The sequence below is a fragment of the Neoarius graeffei genome, chromosome 7 (assembly GCF_027579695.1).
Source record: "Neoarius graeffei isolate fNeoGra1 chromosome 7, fNeoGra1.pri, whole genome shotgun sequence".
In the NCBI taxonomy this organism is placed as follows: Eukaryota; Metazoa; Chordata; class Actinopteri; order Siluriformes; family Ariidae; genus Neoarius; species Neoarius graeffei.
Window position 1 is genome coordinate 48,317,498 of NC_083575.1, and position 22,872 is coordinate 48,340,369.

The 22,872-nt window shown below is 40.5% G+C and overlaps 1 protein-coding gene across 2 annotated transcripts in view; it reads right to left on the reverse strand.

Annotated features, from left to right (window-relative positions):
- Window positions 1-22,872, reverse strand: part of exoc3l4 (exocyst complex component 3-like 4) — a 38,384-nt gene that overhangs the window by 1,440 nt on the left and 14,072 nt on the right. Inside the window, exons 9-12 of one of the 2 annotated variants that reach the window (XM_060925846.1) lie at window positions 15,422-15,545; window positions 15,205-15,327; window positions 11,188-11,340; window positions 300-421 (exon numbers count right to left, since the gene is read on the reverse strand). In XM_060925846.1, coding sequence (XP_060781829.1) covers window positions 300-421; window positions 11,188-11,340; window positions 15,205-15,327; window positions 15,422-15,545 — 522 coding nt within the window. The remainder of the gene's footprint in view (window positions 1-299; window positions 422-11,187; window positions 11,341-15,204; window positions 15,328-15,421; window positions 15,546-22,872) is intronic. The other variant, XM_060925847.1, reaches the window with a different exon arrangement.

Here is a 22,872-nt window from a genome sequence, read left to right on the forward strand (position 1 = left end):
ATGGATTCACTGTTGGCACAGAAAGACAGATTAGGCCTAGCTGAGCTGTAGTCAATCTATTATTTCTTTAATGAAAAAATAAGAGATGTCAATCATTTGGTCATTACAGAGTTCTATATTTATGCTGAATAATACTTTTGTAAGACAATACTGTAAGTATATTTTACAAGACAATACTGTATTTGTCTTGAATAAAATGTTAAGTAACGAATTTTTCTTTCAGTCAGCAGTTTAACTTCAATCTTTTAAACCTCGTTGATAATGATAGCTATAGAACTAGATTAAAAAATGGACCTCACCTGAAATCTGGATAGTCATCAACCAATGGCTGTAGGCAATTCTTGATTTCACTCTTTTTTGTCTCTCCAATGATCTTTTGCAGGTGGTTCCCTACTGGATAGAGCCAGTGCTCAACAGAATTCTGTGGAGAGATAATAGCAAGACAATGCATTAGTCCAGTCCTGTAGACTATCGTCTTGCTTTTTTATTTTCTGAATAATGATTAGCAATGACCCCATACACAAAGCAGTGCCAGAGATACTTGGAGAGGAAGGAAGCGAGATGTTAAACAAGCTCAACAAACTTCCTCGGGGAAATTGCACACATGGCATAGGATCTTTGAGGATTGCCTGGAAATGCTGACTATTTTTATTAAAATTACACATAACAGTAAAAACTATTATGTTTTTTTATTATTAAAAAACTATTATATGTTTTTTTGGGATGATTGTTGAGTTTAATTTTTTTAGGTTACTATCACAAATATTTAGCAGTGTGATATTGTTTTCCTTTAAATAAACCCTGTTAGTCTAAGATATTAAGTTATTGCAAACCAACCAAGAAAATGCTAATTTCTACACAAACAAACAAACAAACAAACAAACAAACAAACAAACAAACAAACAAACAGTCTATTTTGTCTTTTGGCTTACAGTGTAAAATAGCTTAAAATTCTGATTGAATCCAAAATTTACAGTTGGCTCCAACCACAGAACCAAGTGACCTATCTGCCTTGGTAGTATAAGATAGAATGGGGGGGGGGAATGTGTTTAAATGTGAAAGACACATTCTAGCATTCATTTAGAATGAGCTCATGTCTTTTTTTGATAGTTGATGCAAGATCTATCAAATGATACAAGTCAACACAAGAAAATGACTTTTAAACTTCACAAAACCATGCACAATAGCTAAAGCTTATGAATCTGGGATGAGAAATCTGCTATCAGAAATAAAAATGAGTAAACTAGCTCACTGATGTTTGTTCAGCCACTAATCCAGAACAAGCCAGTAAAATATGTGAAGTGTTTTCTTTTGGGGTACAAAGAACAATGAAGCAATTAATCATGGAACTTAAAGCTTTCCTTCCTGAGACTTATAGCCATAACATTAAAACTATCTGCCTGATATTGTGTACTGTAGGTCCCCCTCATGTCATCAAAACATTTCTGACCTATTGAGGCATGGACTCCATAAGACCTCAGAAGGTGTGCTGTGGTATCTGGCACCAAGACATAGGCAGCAGATCCTTTAAGTCCTGTAAGTTGAGAAGTAGGGCCTTCATGGATCAGACTTGTTTGCCCAGCAATCGGATTGAGATCTGGAGACTCTGGAGGCCAAGTCAACACCTTGAACTCTTTTTCATGTTCTTCAAAACATTCCTGAACAGTTTCTGTAGTATGGCAGGATGCATTATCCTGCTTAAAGAGGCCACTGCCATTAGGGAATACCGCTACCATGAAAGGGTGTACTTGGTCTGCAATAATGTTTAGAGGTAGGTGGTATGTATCAAAGTAAAATCCACATGAATGCCAGGACCCAAGATTTTCCAACAGAACATTTCCTAAAGCATCACACTGCCTCCACCAGGTTGTCTTCTTCCCATGGTGCATCCTGGTGCCATCTCTTCTCCAGGTAAGCAACACACACACACACACACACACACACACACACACACACACACACACACACACACACACACGATGTAAAAGAAAATGTGTTTCATCAGACTATGCTACCTTCTTCCCTTGTTCCCTGGTTCAGTTCTTATGCTCACATGGCCATTGTTGGTGCTTTCGGTGGTGGACAGGGGTCAGCATGGGCACTCTGACCAGTCTGCCACTATGCAGCAAGCTGCGATGCACTGTGTGCTGACACCATAATATCATAATCAACATTAAATTTTTCAGCAATTTGTGCTACAGCTCTTCTGTGAGATTGGACCGGATGGGCTAGCCTTCACACCCCACGCACATCAATAAGTCTTGGGTGCCTATGACCCTGTCACCGGTTCACTGGTTGTTCTTCTTTGCACCATGTTTGGTTGGTATTAATCACTGCATACCGGGAATACCCCACAAGATGTGCCATTTTGGAGATGCCAGACCCAGTTATCTAGTCATCACAATTTGGCCCATATCAAAGTCACTCAGATCCTTACGCTTGTCCATTTTTTGTGCTTTCAACACATTAACTTCAAGAACCGATTGTTCACTTGCTGCCTAATATATCCCTCTCCTTGACAGGTGCCACTGTAATGAGATAAATATATGTTATTTACCAGCTGGGAGGTCCGTATCGTGAAATACCGTGACTGAGGTCTTGAAAGTACTGACCGAGGCCCTCTGGGCCGAGGTCAGTATTCAAGGCCGAGTTCAGGGTATTTCACCATACGGACCGACCTTAAGCTGGTAAATAATATATTTATTTTTTTCTTTACCAAATTCTAACAGAAAACGAGAGCGCCCGAAAGGGAAAACCAAACCGAGCCGAGCCGCCATTTTGAATCCTCATTCACGGCTGTAATGCAAATTGCTTCCTCCTCAGTATACAAGTGCACTTCCATGGCAGACAAAAAACAACATTTTGCCGCCTATGTAGTCCCCTATTTATACAAATAGGATTCATTCAGGATTCAACCATGTTTTTGCTCGGTGTTAGCAAATTAGAGTTTTTAGTTTTCTCCTGAAATGTTTTCTGTTATTTCTTCTTCCTCAGGGTAGTAAAACTCGCTTTCGCTGTGAACACTGTCGTTATCGCTCTCCATGATGTAAAATTAATGCTATTTTCCTGAGAGATACTGGCAAAAATTTATAAGATTTTTGATAATCTTATAAATAAATCTTATAAAAAAAGATAAAGGGCGGCACGGTGGTGTGGTGGTTAGCGCTGTTGCCTCACAGCAAGAAGGTCCAGGTTCGAGCCCCGTGGCCGGCGAAGGCCTTTCTGTGCGGAGTTTGCATGTTCTCCCCGTGTCCGCGTGGGTTTCCTCCGGGTGCTCCGGTTTCCCCCCCAGTCCAAAGACATGCAGGTTAGGTTAACTGGTGACTCTAAATTGACCGTAGGTGTGAATGTGAGTGTGAATGGTTGTCTGTGTCTATGTGTCAGCCCTGTGATGACCTGGCGACTTGTCCAGGGTGTACCCCGCCTTTCGCCCGTAGTCAGCTGGGATAGGCTCCAGCTTGCCTGCGACCCTGTAGAAGGATAAAGCGGCTACAGATAATGAGATGAGATGAGATGAAAAAAGATAAATGTTGACAAAAAATGCTACTATGTTTGTTGTTGTTGTGAACAAGCGAGTCGCCAGAGGTCCGTAACCGGGGTCCGTACCATAGGATACGGACCCACTCGCCAGCCAAACAGAGCGCAGGATTTGGACCGCAAAAAAAATAATCAATGTTATTCACTTCACCCATCAGTGGTCTTAATGTTATGGCTGACTGGTGTAAAAGAACAAGATACATGCATGCTTATGCTTTGTTGATTTTTCATCAGCTTTTAATTGTATGTAGCCCCATATTTTAGCCTATAGGCTTTTACAACTTCCAGGTACTGATTTTGGCACCATATTTTGGCTGGTCGATTTTTTAACAATGAAGCCACAGAGAACCCGTGTTCTGACGAGACAGAAGGCAAAAAGAGCGGTAGCGAAGGCGAAAGTAGATGCATACCAGGAGTTGTACGAAAGACTGGAGACCAAAGAAGGAGAGGAAGACCTGTACAGACTAGCTAGGCAGAGAAACAGGGAAGCGAGGGATGTACAGCAGGTAAGAGTAATGAAAGATGGAAATGGAAATGTGCTGACAAACAAAGAGAGTGTATTAAGAAGGTGGAAAAAGTACTTTGAGGATTTATTAAATGAGGAGAATCCAAGAGAGAAAAGGTCAGATTCATTGGAGACAGCAAATCAGGAAGCAGGGTTGGTTAGTAAGGATGAGGTGAGGGCAGCCATGAAAAGAATGAAGACTGGGAAAGCAGTCAGACCAGATGGTATCCCGATTGAGGCTTGGAGATGTTTGGGTGAGACGGCTGTGGAGTTCCTAACAAGATTGTTTAATAAGATCTTAGAGAATGAGAAAATGCCAAATGAATGGAGAAAGAGTGTGCTAGTCCCAATATACAAGAATAAGGGAGATGTACAGAGCTGCAGTAATTACAGAGGGATAACACTGATGAGCCACACCATGAAGCTATGGGAAAGGGTATTGGAGGCGAGATTGAGAAGAGAGGTAACAATCTGTGAACAACAGTACGGGTTTATGCCAAGGAAGAGCACGTCGGATGCAATTTTTGCTTTAAGAATGTTAATGGAGAAGTACAGAGAAGGCCAGAGAAAGCTACATTGTGTGTTTGTAGATCTGGAGAAGTATATGATAGAGTGGTGAGAGATGAATTATGGTATTGTATGAGAAAGTGTGGAGTGAATGAGAAGTATATTAGAGTGGTGCAAGACATGTATGAGAACAGTGAAACAGCAGTGAGGTGTGCAGTTGGAACGACTGAATGGTTCAAAGTGAAGGTGGTACTTCATCAAGGATCTGCTTTGAGTACTTTCTTGTTTGCCATAGTATTGGATAGCTTGACGGACGAAGTGAGGCAAGAGTCACCATGGAACATGATGTTTGCGGATGATATTGTGATATGTGGTGAAAGTAGAAAGGAGGTTGAGTTGGGTTTGGAGAGATGGAGGTATGCATTGGAATGAAGAGGAATGAAGGTGAGCAGTAGCAAAACAGAATACATGTGCATCAATGAGAATGGGGATGAGAGTGTAGTGAAGATGCAAGGAAAGAAAGTTGGTGAATTCAAATACCCGGGGTCAACTGTGCAGGAAAATGGGGGCTGCAATAGTGAGGTGAGAAAGAGAGTGCAGGCAGGGTGGAGCAGTTGGAGAAGGATTTCGGGAGTCATTTGTGACAGGAAAGTCCCAGCAAAAGTGAAAAGTAAGATGTATAAGACAGTAGTGAGACCAGCTGTGATGTATGGATTGGAGACCGTACCCTTAACGAAGAGACAGGAGGCAAAGTTGGAGGTGGCGGAGTTGAGGATGTTAAGGTTTGCGATGAGAGTGACAAGGTTGGACAGGATAAGGAACGAGCATATCAGAGGGACAGCACATGTGGAGAGCTTGGGAATTAAGCTAAGAGAGATGAGACTGAGATGGTATGGGCACATCCTGAGAAGAGATGCAGAGCATGTTGGAAGGAGAATGTTGAGGATGGAGCTGCCAGGCAAACGAAAACGAGGAAGGCCAAAGAGGAGATACATGGATGTGGTGAGAGAGGACATGAAAGTGGCAGGTGTGGTAGAGAAGGATGTGGAAGACAGGGAGCAATGGAGACGAAAGATCCGCTGTGGCGACCCCTAATCGGGAGCAGCCAAAAGAAGATATAATTAAGTATGCTGATGACTCTGTCATTGTCAGTCTCCTGCAGGACCATGAGGTGGGCCATGGTCCAATCTTGGACAATTGTATTACATGGTGTAAGGACTCATATTTACAACTCAATGTCTCTAAGACTAAAGAGATGCTTATTGACTTCTGCCGTAGTCCTACTACTATTGTATCGACCATCATAAATAGCACGGCTGTGGAGACAGTAAGCGAGTACAAGTATTTGGGCACTATTTTAGATGATAAATTGACCTTTGATGCCAACACTGATTCCATCTGTAAAAAAGCCAATCAAAGACTGTGTTTTTCTTGTGTGATGAATAAAAACAGGCTTGGAAAAATTTTCATATCTGTCAGAAGATCACTAGCGTTAACCTCAGCAGCATTGGGTATGTGTATGAGGTCAGAGTCACACAGAGGACAATGGCCATTTTGGCAGATATTAATCACCCACTTCATTCTGAGTTTTGCCTCCTACCATCAGTGAGGAGCAGTGGCGGCTGGTAGTCTTTCAAATAGGGGAGGCTGGTGGGTTATGATATTTCCAGATTTTAAAAGAAAAAAGAAAAAACATCAGTTTTGCCCATACTCTTGCCTCTGATCTGGCTGACTGTTGGCAGGGTCACAAACTATGAAATAACAGGTTCTTTTGGCCCATTAGCCTACTGTCCAATATACATGATGGTGGTGTTGGGGGGGAGGGGTATATTTTAACATTTTATATTTTAAAATTGTGGCATGTTGTTTAAAAAGTGATCATTATTGAAAGCAGCCCTTTGTCAGGAACCTCAGCATTCAATGACACTTTCCCTATATTTTACTTATTTTGACTGAGAAATGTTTTGACAATTTTGATAACCCTTCACTTTTAATCCAGGTCTGTAGTGTGAAATGTTCTCGGCTGTGTTTTTGTTTAAAAATGTTTTCCAAATTGTAGCGGTGTTTAATTCATATCCAGAAAAATATATACTCCAATATAATATACTCAGCATAAACATTTTAAATAGATTCTATATTTTTGGTCCATCCATGACATATTACTAAAGTAGCCTATTTACTGTTGTTGATGTGGGTCACTTGCTGTTAGCCAATTCACTTTCTCGTACCAGGAGAGCTGAAAGGAACGAGTATTATTCCCTACCTTTTTCACCAAGTCAATTTGAGGCGTTGGTCTACCCTCCTCTTTAATTTTTTCCTCGAAAGGAAGACTGGCAAATGGCTTGGCCAAAATTAAATCAGCAATGCTTGGCATCCGTGCGCAGCTTTCTTGCTAGCTGACTAGCCCCCTCAAGTTCAAGTTCAGTCACTCAAATAAACGACATTTCTGGAACTAAGATAGCAAACTTGACAACACTATATTTACACTTTATTTATACAATGAAAATATATACAAACTAAAAAAGCTGGTAGAAACCTTATGTAATGAATGAAAGTGAAATGTAAGCTGATCTCTTACAATACACCACAGCACTTGCGAATCCGCATGGGACTGAACTGAAATTCACCGCTGCCTGTCTGTAGTTGAAATGAGCTGTCAATTAAATAAAATATCCGGCCGCTTTCACCAATCACCAGTCTCCTCGCGGAAACTGCCATGTCCCTCCCATGTGAGGCTCAGAGTCCGTGGGCGGGCATTTTCGCAGTATTTGTCCAATAATCGTCTTGCATTTTGAGATTGAAAAGCGCAGAGCTCCCAAATGCCACTGAAGTCCACTGAGGCTGGGAGTCCGTGGGAGTCCGTGGGCGGGCGTTTTCGCAGTATTTGTCCAATAACCGTCTTGCTTTTGATATTGAAAGCGCAGAGCTCACAATGCCATTGAAGTCCACTGAGGCTGGGCTGCATCGCGCTGTCACGAGGGGGAGAAACTCACGCACACATTAGGTGAACTGGGGAAAGTTATAACGGAATGATTTCGCACTGTAGTTGGGTTGAGCACATATATTTCTATGATTCGATGTTCGTCATTTTTAGAGGAGGCTGAGCCTCCCTCGTTGTCTTAGAGCAATCACCCGTGGTGAGGAGGTATACTTTTCTTAAGTGGGCCAGGTCTAACAGATACTTGAGCTCATTTGTCCCAGCAGCTGTTGGGTTCCTTAATAAGCTTTAGGTCATTTTGTTATTTTTGTGCATGTATAAATTCCGTGATATGTTCTTGAATATACCTGTACATTATTGCGATCTTACATTTTTGATATGTGTATTTATGTCTATGTTTACTATGTTCTGTGTCATGTTTTATGTGCTTGAGTGTATATTTGTGTTAGCTACTTGTTGCGAATCAAATTGCCCTAGGGGACATTAAAGATAATCCAAATAAAGATCTGTATTATAAGCTGTGGCTCATATAAAGCACAATTTGCCTGCACTTTGAGTACATTTAGGATTCTTATTTGCAGCTTCACAATTTAATCACTGTGCTGTCACAATTCTCAAAAAGACGCAAACCTTAATTGTAAACCAATATAAAGCTACTCACATTACAAACATCAGCAATAGTGAAAATATTAAATGTTCAGACTGGCATTAGTTGGTATTAAATTTCTAAAGAATAATCAGTTATCAAAGTGCACATTGTCTGGTAAACATTATCAATGTCACAACGTAGATTTTATCGTACGTAACACAACGTAGATTTTATCACTGAAACTGTTTTCTTTTTGTAGTTAACTTGAAATACTTTGCTCTGGATTAGTCGGAAGATAGAATGTTGCCACATTAGTCCAAATGAGCAGAAAAGTTGCATAAACTAGCAAAAGAGATTATACTCTGTTACTGGTTATGTTAAATACTTTTATACACTCAGAAAATAAAGTACTTTATTGTACCTTTAGGGGTACAACAGCCTGTCATCGGGGCAGTACCTAAGGTATTTGTTTGTACCCAAGCATACTGCTTGGGAAGATATATGTAACTTTTTGGCCCTAAAAAGGTACACATATGCCGCTTTTCCACTACCAACGCGGCTGAGTTGGGCTGAGCCGTGCCGTGCTGAGTTGGGCTGAGTCGAGCTGAGTGGGGCTGTTGGAGTTGCATTTCGACTACAACCGCGCTGAACCGTGCTGGCTGGAAGTGGGTGGACACATTGGGTGGAGTTAGCGAAAGTGGGTGGATGTCACGTTATGTCGTTAGGCGGCACAAACAGTGACATCAGTGACCTTTTAAGCGGTAGTCTCACGACCCGGATAGTAAACAATAAACATGGAGGACATGGAGTCGTTAGTGTTGCTGGTCTTGGTGCTGTGGCTTGTTGTCACCGACAACACCAACAGATACTGGCAAGAGCGTATAGATGAGGCAAGGCGCATAAGGCTTCAGAAATTCTCGTAATTCGTAATTCTTCTTCTTCCGGGTTTACGGTGTTTACAGATCCCAGCGTGCTCGCGGGGCGTGTGTGGGCATGTGAGGACACTCCTCCTCACCAATCAGTGCACAGGGGAGTGTCTGCTCACGCCCCCAGCCCCACTCGGCTCGGTTTGGCTCGCTTCAGCCCCACTCCAAAACCATGCGAGTTTTGGGTGCTAAGCAGGGCTGAAGCGAGCTGAGTCGTGCTGCTCTGAGGTAGTCGAAACGCGAGCCGTGTCGGGCTGAAGTGAGCTGAAAAAGGGTAGTGGAAAAGGGCCAATAGTTATCTTGAGGTCCAATAATGAGCCCTAGGGGATACATTAGTGTTGACTCTACCTCAAGCATGGGCATCGCCACCATTGAATGTGAAGGGGACGTGTCCCCCTCACATTTCATAACTCTTCGTTTGGACCCCCCCACATTTAACATAAAATATGAGTTCATCCAGCGCCGTTTCTACTGCTTCGTGAAAGAATCCATTCCACTTGATCGATAAGAGAATACACAGACCACTGAAAATCCACTCCGGGTTTTCCGGGCGTTCCCGACAACAGCTCACCGCGTGCGAGTGAATCTCAGCGCGAGCAGAGAAATGTTGGTGCAGCTGCTCGAGAGTGGAGGAGGTGACGTCAGCCCCATTGCCACCTCACAATGGCTAGCTTTTGCTGAAATCTTATTCTTTTGTTATCTGCTCTCAAAATTAACCCTAGGCCACGTTAAATTAATGTTCAACTAAACAATGAAATAAGCTTAGCCTAATGGGGTATTCTTGATTGATGGTGAATTGTTTGCAGTATTTGCTCCTCCCCAGACACAATGGACATAAGGACATTCTTTACAAAGAAGCGAGAAGTCAGTCGAAATTTCCCCACAGGACAGGTTTTTTTTGTCCCAATGGAAATGTTAGTGCAGTTAGCTGGCTAGTCAATGTTAGGAGATGTATCAGCTAGCTTAACGTTAGCTATCATTTAATTCAAACCCAGTAGGCCTGCCTTACTGTAATGCCAAGAATGAGGTCAAGTCTGCTCTGATGATATCTACTGATTCCCTGTTGTGATTTGAAGAACTTGTTTTGTCTGGTCTTTGCTAGTTTTCTGGAAAGTAACATGGGAAATCAGTGTATGGGGAAGGAATAGTAGAAAGGAAAGCGATGGAGAGAGATGGATGTTATTCCAGGTGGATTGTGAAGGAAAGGGGGATAAAAGTTATGAAGTGGTAGAAATTGTGGTGGCACCAATGTAAGAAGGAGTTATATCTATAAATCTATTTGTTATACTGATCTGTAAATGTTACTGTAGTACCACCATTGCATGTAGGTTGACAAAACTGCACTTGCTCATTGTGTGAAGTTCTCTTTTATGTGTCGTTGCTTGACACAGTGTGATTTTGTGTTATGAAGACTGCATGATGCCATGTCATTTTTGTTATGAGTATCACTAAATCGGAAAAAAGTAAAACGCACCCACTAAAGTCACTGTTGGTGGTGAACCAAACTGCACTTGTTCATTGTAAGTTGTTTTTTGTGTGTCACCGTTGCTTGACACAGTGTGATTTTGTGTTATGAAGTTTGCATGATGCCATGTCATGCCTGTTCATTGTGTGAAATTATGAATATTCTTATTTTTAAACATACAGTTGAGTGTCACTATTGCTTGGCACAGTGGCATGGTGTGTTACATCTAAAACTAAATAAAAAAGGAAACACAAAATAAAAAGTAAAATGCACCCATAAAGTCATTGTTGGTGATAAACTGTGTCACATTCATCTCATTATCTTAGGCAGAGCAGTGGGTTTAAAAACAGGCTGATGAATATATGGACTAGTTGAATGAGGACTTATTGTTGAGTCTCTAAAATAGTCATTGAATTAAGTGACTTTTGTTGGTAAAATTAGGTGTTTAACAACCTGTTAAAAATACACCAGAATGCAGGAAATGGCCTCTAATTAATTAATAAATGTTCTGGGGGAGGACCCCCTACACCCCCCGCCAGTGTGTCCCCCCCACGTTAAAAATGCTTCTGACGCCCCTGACCTCAGGGGACAAAAATGGACTCTTACTGTGACCCTATTTTTGTTAGTGTACTGGACATAATTCTTAAGATGTTTTGACAAAGTTTTTTAAACCAATAAAAACCCTGAGAAACATAAAGAAAGACATTGTGGTTGCCATACCATTTCCTGAAATAGCTCACAGAGTTCGCTCCATTGCACTTCTATTTTGTCAGAAGCTTCTTCATTCTTCCTGTTTGTGCATGAGTATCTATTCTTCATTAACTGAGATATATACTCTCTTACCACAAAGTAATGCACATCACTCACGAAGTCCTGTAGTAAAATATACAAAAGATACACAGACAGAAAAAAAGAAAATAGTTTTGTTTACTTGAAAAACACTTTATATTTTTCTTAAGTCTCTAAATGTTCTTTTTTCCAAAATCATTATAACTCAAGGGAAACCCCATTTTAGCAACAAATTCTGAAATGTTTGCTTGTGTGTCTTCTGTAACTATGTGGGTTTAGCAGTTCCTCTATGACTACTTGGTCATCTACAGGATTTCCCAAGACTCCCTATCATGACACTTTCTTCTGCTATAAAATTTTTATTCAACGTAAAATATTTTCCGATTATAGACCGTGATGAAAGCAGGAACTGAAAAGTGGAGGATCCATACTTATTTCATAGGTGACAACAATGTGGGAACAAGACCTTTTAAATTATGTGCTACTCTAATGAGTTCTAAACTCAGATATAATGTAAATGTGATTAACTCAGTTTTTTGATATTTCTATTTCTGTGTTAACAGCTTATTTGAACTATGCAGTGGTGCTTGAAAGTTTGTGAACCCTTTAGAATTTTCTATATTTCTGCGTAAATATGACCTAAAACGTCATCAGATTTTCACACAAGTCCTAAAAGTAGATAAAGAGAACCCAGTTAAACAAATTAGACAAAAATATTATACTTTGTCATTTATTTATTGAGGAAAATGATCCAGTATTACATATCTGTGAGTGGCAAAAGTATGTGAACCTTTGCTTTCAGTATATGGTGTGACCCCCTTGTGCAGCAATAACTGCAACTAAATGTTTGCGGTAACTGTTGATCAGTCCTGCACACCGGCTTGGAGGAACTTTAGCCCATTCCTCCATACAGAACAGCTTCAGCTCTGGGATGTTGGTGGGTTTCCTCACATGAACTGCTCGCTTCAGGTCCTTCCACAACATTTTGATTGGATTAAGGTCAGGACTTTGACTTTGCCATTCCAAAACATTAACTTTATTCTTCTTTAACCATTCTTTGGTAGAACGACTTGTGTGCTTAGGGTCGTTGTCTTGCTGCATGACCCACCTTCCCTTGAGATTCAGTTTATGGACAGATGTCCTGACATTTTCCTTTAGAATTCGCTGGCATAATTCAAAATTCATTGTTCCATCAATGATGGCAAGCCGTCCTGGCCTAGATGCAGCAAAACAGGCCCAAACCATGATGCTACCACCACCATGTTTCACAGATGGGATAAGGTTCTTATGCTGGAATGCATGATGTTTTAGGTCATATTTATGCAGAAATATAGAAAATTCTAAAGGGTTCACAAACTTTCAGCCATCACTGTAGGTGGGTGGGTTACTGGTTACCATACAAGTTATTGGTATTCCTTGTTTGTCAGTTGTCAAATCAAAACAATATCAAAACAAGTTCAAACAAGGATCACAAATGCAGTCACATGAGTCATATCCATATTCAAGTTTACCAAACTTCTACCTCGTGACACCTGCTCTCAATCTCACCCACCCACCCACACAAACACACACACAGTCATTACGAAACTCTGTGATGTCACGGAGTATTTGTTTTGTTTTTTTGATCTAATGGTTTTGACTCTGGTTTGTTACCGTCATCTTTCTTTCTGCCCTGACCTGGCTTGCATTTGTTTATTTTCTTAAATAAAACTGCATTTGTATCCAACCTGAACTGCCTCAATGACACTTTAATAATCAAATGACTTAAGAAAGACATTTTACAAATTTTAAATAAAAATACTTTTTTATAAAGCAGTACATTACATTATTGCTATTAATTTTCATCCCCAATTATTCCATGCTATGATTTATATGTCAAAGTATTTTACTGGAGTGCAGGACTGGTTGGTGTTCATGACATAGCATATACAGTGGTGCTTGAAAGTTTGTGAACCCTTTAGAATTTTCTATATTTCTGCATAAATATGACCTAAAACATCATCAGATTTTCACACAAGTCCTAAAAGTAGATAAAGAGAACCCAGTTAAACAAATGAGACAAAAATATTATACTTAGTCATTTATTTATTGAGGAAAATGATCCAATATTACATATCTGTGAGTGGCAAAAGTACATGAACCTCTAAGATTAGCAGTTAATTTGAAGGTGAAATTAGAGTCAGGTGTTTTCAATCAATGGGACGACAATCAGGTGTGAGTGAGCACCCTGTTTTATTTAAAGAACAGGGATCTATCAAAGTCTGATCTTCACAACATGTTTGTGGAAGTGTATCATGGCACGAACAAAGGAGATTTCTGAGGACCTCAGAAAAAGCGTTGTTGATGCTCATCAGGCTGGAAAAGGTTACAAAACCATCTCTAAAGAGTTTGGACTCCACCAGTCCACAGTCAGACATATTGTGTACAAATGGAGGAAATTCAAGACCATTGTTACCCTCCCCAGGAGTGGTCGACCAACAAAGATCACTCCAAGAGCAAGGCGTGTAATAGTCAGTGACGTCACAAAAGACCCCAGGGTAACTTCTAAGCAACTGAAGGCCTCTCTCACATTGGCTAATGTTAATGTTCATTGAGTCCACCATCAGGAGAACACTGAACAACAATGGTGTGCATGGCAGGATTGCAAGGAGAAAGCCACTGCTCTCCAAAAAGAACATTGCTGCTCGTCTGCAGTTTGCTAAAGATCATGTGGACAAGCCAAAAGGCTATTGCAAAAATGTTTTGTGGATGGATGAGACCAAAATAGAACTTTTTGGTTGAAATGAGAAGCGTTATGTATGGAGAAAGGAAAACACTGCATTCCAGCATAAGAACCTTATCCCATCTGTGAAACATGGTGGTGGTAGTATCATGGTTTGGGCCTGTTTTGCTGCATCTGGGCCAGGATGGCTTGCCATCATTGATGGAACAATGAATTCTAAATTATACCAGCGAATTCTAAAGGAAAATGTCAGGACATCTGTCCATGAACTGAATCTCCAGAGAAGATGGGTCATGCAGCAAGACAACGACCCTAAGCACACAAGTTGTTCTATTAAAGAATGGTTAAAGAAGAATAAAGTTAATGTTTTGGAATGGCCAAGTCAAAGTCCAGACCTTAATCCAGTGAAAATGTTGTGGAAGGACCTGAAGCAAGCAGTTCATGTGAGGAAACCCACCAACATCCCAGAGTTGAAGCTGTTCTGTATGGAGGAATGGGCTAAAATTCCTCCAAGCCGGTGTGTAGGACTGATCAACAGTTACCAGAAACATTTAGTTGCAGTTATTGCTGCACAAGGGGGTCACACCAGATACTGAAAGCAAAGGTTCACATACTTTTGCCACTCACAGATATGTAATATTGGATCATTTTCCTCAATAAATAAATCTCATCTCATCTCATTATCTCTAGCCGCTTTATCCTTCTACAGGGTCGCAGGCAAGCTGGAGCCTATCCCAGCTGACTACGGGCGAAAGGCGGGGTACACCCTGGACAAGTCGCCAGGTCATCACAGGGCTGACACATAGACACAGACAACCATTCACACTCACATTCACACCTACGGTCAATTTAGAGTCACCAGTTAACCTAACCTGCATGTCTTTGGACTGTGGGGGAAACCGGAGCACCCGGAGGAAACCCACGCGGACACGGGGAGAACATGCAAACTCCGCACAGAAAGGCCCTCGCCGGCCACGGGGCTCAAACTTGGACCTTCTTGCTGTGAGGCGACAGCGCTAACCACTACACCACCGTGCCGCCCTCAATAAATAAATGACCAAGTATAATATTTTTGTCTCATTTGTTTAACTGGGTTCTCTTTATCTACTTTTAGGACTTGTGTGAAAATCTGATGATGTTTTAGGTCATATTTATGCAGAAATATAGAAAATTCTAAGGGGTTCACAAACTTTCAAGCACCACTGTACATCAGTAACCGTTCATACCTGTACATGTTGGGGACTCATGTGTTTGCACTGTTGGGACAGAGTTTCAATTTTTTCATGCAATTGTTGAAAGTCTTCATCAGAGGACAGCCACTTCTTTGTCATCATCATCTTTAGCAGAGGCTATAAAGAGTATTAAGAAGTTACAAGTTCATTTATCGAAACATGTTATTATATGTCAAATGAGTCAGAGATGCCCACTCATGATTTTCTTTACCTTAGTATCAGTTTTGAAATGCTCTAGAAGGGCCTGGCTCAGTATGTTAACCAGTCCATTTATCTCCTCACGCAGCTGTTCCACCTGACTTGGACATTGCTTTCTGTAGTTCTCAATTTGCTCGCTTGAAAATCACCCCCACACATACACACAAGCAAACTAGTTAATATTGTGTGATGTTAAAAGCGTTCTCAAAACTTCTAAAGACTCTAAACATCATAGAACAAGTCATATAAAATCATATCTGGCCTTCCTTTCCCAGAAACAGGAACATAAAATAACAACAACAGTGCCAGGACAATGTATTCTCAAAGATCTAAAATGTAAGATAAATTTTACTAATTACTAAATAATGAATGTGAATACATTCCTACACAAGAGATTTTACCTTAAAATATAATATAAAACACTTGACAGTATCGTCAATATAGCTGACCTTTAGTGCAAAAGTTTAATTTATTAAGCACATTCCATCCATCCATTCATCCATCCATAATCTGTAGCTGCTTATCCTGTCCTACAGGGTCGCAGGCAAGCTGGAGCCTATCCCAGCTGACTACGGGCGAAAGGCGGGGTACACCCTGGACAAGTCGCCAGGTCATCACAGGGCTGACACATAGACACAGACAACCATTCACACTCACATTCACACCTACGGTCAATTTAGAGTCACCAGTTAACCTAACCTGCATGTCTTTGGACTGTGGGGGAAACCGGATCACCAGGAGGAAACCCATGCAGACACAGGGAGAACATGCAAACTCCACACAGAAAGGCCCCCGTCATCCACTGGGCTCAAACCCAGGACCTTCTTGTTGTGAGGCGACAGTGCTAACCACTACACCACCATGCTGTCTTTATTAAGCACATTGTATGTAAATAACTCATGTTGATAATATTTAATGATAATATGTTGTATAATCTAATGTTAGCTACAATGTACCAGAACTTTTGCAAGTCATAAAATCAGTGAATATGGTAGACCAATATAATTTTATACACCTACTTTTTAGGGCCGGGCCAAGAAATAATATCTTTATTGTTATAATTTATGCCACAATATGCTTTATTGAGATACATCATGGGTATTGTCAATATCGCTGTAACACTGACTGGTTACTCATGGTGGCAAGTAGCTGATTGGATGTCAATTTTTGTACCAGGTGTTTGAACCTCTCTTATTTTCTAAATAATAAATGTTAATTGATATTGAATAGAACAATATCTTTGTCGTGTTCCAGAGGCTTTTTAAAAAACATGTCATTACTGTTTGGAGGCATTTTTTTGTATCTTAAAAAGGTGGGACGCTTTGTAAACTGTCAATAAAAACAGAATGTGATGATTCTGCAAATCATGGAAACTCTATATTTTATTGAAAATAGTACAAAGACAACATATGAAATGTTGAAACTGAGAATTTTTTTTAATAAACTTTTTTTGAAATATGTTGTTGGCAATAAATTTAAAATAAGCATATATTTTACAAACAACAAAATTTCTCAGTGTCAACGTTTGCACTATTTTCAGTGAAATATAGAGTTCCCATAGTTTGCAAATCATCGCAATTGCTTTTATTTGCATTTTACACAGCATCCCAGCTTTTTTTGGAAACAGGGTTATAGCTTTTGTGAACATAACTATTGTTTTATTCGTATAACTATCATCATGTACATTTTATATAGAAAAAGATTCTTTCAACTGTCATGATATGATTTTCTATATCGCCCATGCCACTTTACATGACTGTCATTGAGCATATGCAAAATATCAATGGTTAAAAAAATTTCACCTCATCATAATTCTAGTCTTCCCTTTTCTGCCAGTGCACAGATAGAACACAGATACTGACTGGTCACAGCTGTTTATGTTGTGTGTTCATCTAAATTCATCGAAGATGATGATAGCAGATAGAACCTTAAGTTTAGCTGTGAGTTTGAAGATAGAGATTTTTATATTTTAAATATTAACTTTGTAAAAAAATAAAAAAGAAGAAGAAGAAGAGGAAGAAGAAGTAGAAGAAATTGGAGAACATGAAGTAAATTTTGTGTGGTTAACCCATGTTGACCAAAATGCCAAATAGAACATTATATTACTGAGGTCACAACTGGACATTTCATGCCTCCAACATAAAGAAGCCATTATTCCATACCATGTAGTGCACTTATTTAGAAAATTGTAATTTTAGTGGAGATTTATCCTGTACAAGGTTGCAGGCAAGCTGGAGCCTATCCCAACTGACTATGGGTGAGAGGCGGGGTACACCCTGGACACGTCGCCAGATCATTGCAGGGCCGACACATAGAGACAAACAACCATTCACACTCACACCTACGGTCAATTTAGAGCCACCAATTAGCCTAACCTGCATGTCTTTGAACTGTGGGAGAAACTGGAGCGCCTGGAGAAAACCCACGCAGACAACATGCAAACTCCACACAGAAAGGCCCTCGTTGGCCACTGGGCTCGAACCCAGGACCTTCTTACTGTGAGGCGACAGTGCTAACTGCTACACCACCGTGCCGCCCCCACATTAATACATTTTAGTTTTAAAATGCATAACTTTTACTACATTTATGCCTGGTGTCTATACTGTACTACTCCTGAGTTTTCGAGCCCCAAAAACAGAGACTTTTGGAAATGCTGATGGCTGTATTTCAGTTTGAAAACACTGGTGTTGCTTTTAGTCTGGATGTTCGCTTCCTGATTGGGTCTTTTCAGTCACAACCTATCCTTCCCTGATTCATCATGCTCCTCTCATGTGACCCTTTTCCAGGAAGGAAAACTGTATCAGCTTTTTATACCAAAAAGCACATAACAAGTATATATAAACAGTTGTGTGATATGTGTTTTCTGGTGTGTTAGTATGGACGGCGAATATTTTTAGATGGAACTAAAGTGCTTGTATGGACAGAGATTGTTTCCATTGTAAAATGCTGTTTAAAAACTAAAATGTATTAATGTGGATATAGCCTCACTGTATCAGTCATGCAAACTGCCTTTGGGAACATTATTTGTTAAGAAAAGTAGCACCTCCATGTATGAGGCAAATTATCTCCCAGAAATGAGTGGGATGTTCACTTCAGGTGAGGGAACAGACCTTGCCCCGGTTGAATGTGAGACTGATAAACAGATGGCAGTGTTATAGTCACTGTACAAGTGGTGGAGCAGGAGCTCATTTTTTAGAATTAGTACTCTGTTTACTCTGTTTATCAATCTATGTCCCTATCATCACCTACAGTTAGGTCCATATATATTTGGACACTGACACAAATTTTGTTTTTTTAACCTGTTTACTGAAACATATTCAAGTTATAGTTATATAATGGACATGGACATACTGTAAAGTCCATACTTTCAGCTTTCATTTGAGGATATCCACATTAAAATTGGATGAAGGGTTTAGGAGTTTCAGCTCCTTAACATGTGCCACCCTGTTTTTAAAGGGACCAAAAGTAATTGGACAATTGACTCAAAGGCTATTTCATGGGCAGGTGTGGGAAATTCCTTCGTTATGTCATTATAGAGCAGATAAAAGGCCTGGAGTTTATTTGAGGTGTGGTGCTTGCATTTGGAAGATTTTGCTGTGAAGAAAACATGCGGTCAAAGGAGCTCTCCATGCAGGTGAAACAAGCCATCCTTAAGCTGCGAAAACAGAACAAACCCATCCGAGAAATTGCTACAATATTAGGAGTGGCAAAATCTACAGTCTGGTACATCCTGAGAAAGAAAGAAAGCACTGGTGAACTCATCAATGCAAAAAGACCTGGACACTCATAGAAGACAACAGTGGTGGATGATCGCAGAATAATTTCCATGGTGAAGAGAAACCCCTTCACAACAGCCAACCAAGTGAACAACACTCTCCAGGAGGTAGGCCTATCAATATCCAAATCTACCATAAATAGAAGACTGCATGAAAGTAAATACAGAGGGTTCACTGCACAGTGCAAGCCACTCATAAGCCTCAAGAATAAAAAGGCTAGATTGGACTTTGCTAAAAAACATCTAAAAAAGCCAGCACAGTTCTGGAAGAACATTCTTTGGACAGATGAAACCAAGATCAACCTCTACCAGAATGATGGAAAGAAAAAAGTATGGTGAAGGCATGGTACAGCTCATGATCCAAAGCATACCACATCATCTGTAAAACACGGCGGAGGCAGTGTGATGGCTTGGGCATGCATGGCTGCCAGTGGCACTGGGTCACTAGTGTTTATTGATGATGTGACACAGGACAGAAGCAGCCGGATGAATTCTGAGGTATTCAGAGACATACTGTGTGCTCAAATCCAGCCAAACTGATTGGTCGGCGTTTCATACTGTAATACAGATGGACAATGACCCAAAACATAAAGCCAAAGCAACCCAGGAGTTTATTAAAGCAAAGAAGTGGAATATTCTTGAATGGCCAAGTCAGTCACCTGATCTCAACCTAATTGAGCATGCATTTCACTTGTTAAAGACTAAACTTCAGACAGAAAGGCCCACAAACAAACAGCAACTGAAAACCGCTGCAGTAAAGGCCTGGCAGAGCATTAAAAAGGAGGAAACACAGCGTCTGGTGATGTCCATGAGTTCAAGACTTCAGGCAGTCATTGCCAACAAAGGGTTTTCAACCAAGTATTAGAAATGAACATTTTATTTACAATTATTTAATTTGTCCAATTACTTTTGAGCCCCTGAAATGAAGGGATTGTGTTTAAAAAAAAATGCTTTAGTTCCTCACATTTTTAAGCAATCATTTTGTTCAACCCACTGAATTAAAGCTGAAAGTCTGAACTTCAACTGCATCTGAATTGTTTTGTTCACAATTCATTGTGGTAATGTACAGAACCAAAATTAGAAAAATGTTGCCTCTGTCCAAATATTTATGGACCTAACTGCGTGGTGCTGAGCTAATGGTCGTGACCAAAAAAAGAAAACAAAACAAAAAAACCAAAACAAAACACAGTGGTGAGTATGGACAGCACAGCCACTGCTCCTGCAATTCAAAAATTCCCAGTTCATGAAATTTATAAGGAAGCCCCCTAACTGGCTCTCACTAGAGCTGTATACCAAAGACCAGACATGTCCTAATGGTTGGGGAAACCCAGGAATAACCAGGACCTCCTGGAGAGATTATATCTCACAGTTGGCTTGGGAACATTTGGGAATTCCCCATGAGGAGGAGCTGGCATCTGTGACCTGGTATAGAGAACTCTGGGTTAGGACCAGGGATTTTCTTAGCCTGTTGCCAGTGTACCTTCCACGAGGAAAACCAGAAGGAAAATCATAAGGAAAATGAATGAATGAATTCATGAATGAATGAACGTATGTAGGTTGGGTATTAATGACTCTATTAGTTTGCTCTGCATTATGAGAAATATTTACTACTAGTCCTTAAATTAAACTTTAAGCAGGAATACAAACCGGTTTACAGACTGTAGCCGGTTTGTTCTGTAATTCAAGACATAGCTGACTTGTTAGAGCTGATTTTGTTTCAGAGCTGTAGGGACTTCCCACAAAGCACTGAATGTGAGCTATATGAAAAAACTTTCCTGTGCTGCTTCTATTAAATCATGTGACTTAACAGCTTGCCGGATATAATCACATGATTTAACATATGTGAAACTGATACTCTTCAAGGGCGGTACGGTGGTGTAGTGGTTAGTGCTGTCGCCTCACAGCAAGACGGTCCAGGTTCAAGTCCTGTGGCTGGTGAGGGCCTTTCTGTGTGGAGTTTGCATGTTCTCCGCGTGGGTTTGCTCTGGTTTCCCCCAAAGACATGCAGGTTAGGTTAACTGGTGACTCTAAATTGACCGTAGGTGTGAATGGTTGTCTGTGTGTCAGCCCTGTGGTGACTTGTCCAGGGTGTACCCTGCCTTTTGCCCGTAGTCAGCTGGGATAGGCTCCAGCTTGCCTGCGACCCTGTAGAACAGGATAAAGCGGCTAGAGATAATGAGATGAGATACTCTTCAACAGAAGTCCATTGAACTGCAAGTGTATCGGAATCTGTGTACCTGAATCATTGTGGCATCTTTTTCTTTCTTATAATTCATCACTGTTGATAATGACATGTTTGGCACATATAATTCTACGCAACTCCATACTAGATCGCATTAAAAAAAAAAAACATTGGTCACTGCATTGTCTCATATCTGCTATAAATAGCAGTTTACATGATGCATGACACGTGTATTCAGTATGAATGGGCATTTAGTAGTGGCAGCTGTTTATTTATGAATAAAATAATTATGGCTTTTTAATCTAGTTGGTATTTTGGTGCATGATCTGATTTATGTTGAAGTAGGGCCAAGCAATTCAGAATTGGGTTGTAAGATATAGCACAGGGCAAATAAGGTCAGAAATTTTTTTTTCTGACTTCAGTATTTTTCTGAAGTCAGAAAAATACCGGCTTAGATAGTAGTTGAAGATATAAATGTTATTTACCAGCTGGGAGGCCCGTATCGTGAAATACCGTGACCGAGGTCTTGAAAGTACTGAGTGAGGCCCTCTGGGCCGAGGTCACAGTATTTCACCATACGGACCGACCTTAAGCTGGTAAATAATATATTTATTTTTTTCTTTACCAAATTCTAACAGAAAACGAGAGCGCCCGAAAGGGAAAACCGAGCCGAGCTGAGTCGCCATTTTGAATCCTCATTCACGGCTGTAATGCAAATTGCTTCCTCCTCAGTATACACGTGCACTTCCATGGCAGGAAAAAAAACTACATTTTGCCGCCTATGTAGTCCCCTATTTATACAAATAGGAGTCATTCAGGCTTCAGCCATATTTTTGCTCGGTGTTAGCAAATTACAGGTTTTTAGCTTTCTCCTGAAATGTTTTATTTTATTTCTTCTTCCTCAGGGTAGTAAAACTCGCTTTCACTGTGAAGACTGTCGTTATCGCTATCCATGATGTAAAACTAATGCTATTCTCCTGAGAGATGCTGGCAAAAATGTATAAGATTTTTGATAATCTTATAAATAAATCTTATAAAAAAGATAAATGTTGACAAAAAATGCTACTATGTTTGTTGTTGTTGTTGTGAACGAGCGAGTCGCCAGAGGTCTGTAACCAGGGTCCGTAACTGGGGTCCGTACCATAGGATACGGACCCGCTTGACAGCCAATCAGAGCGCAGGATTTGGACAGCAAAAAAAAAAAAAAAAATATATATATGTTATTTACCAGCTGGGAGGTCCGTATCGTGAAATACCGTGACCGAGGTCTTGAAAGTACTGAGCGAGGCCCTCTGGGCCGAGGTCAGTATTCAAGGCCGTGGTCACGGTATTTCACCATACAGACCGACCATAAGCTGGTAAATAATATATTTATTTTTTTCTTTACCAAATTCTAACAGAAACTGAGAACACCCGAAAGGGAAAACCGAGCCGAGCCGCCATTTTGAATCCTCATTCACGGCTGTAATGCAAATTGCTTCCTCCTCGGTATACAAGTGCACTTCCA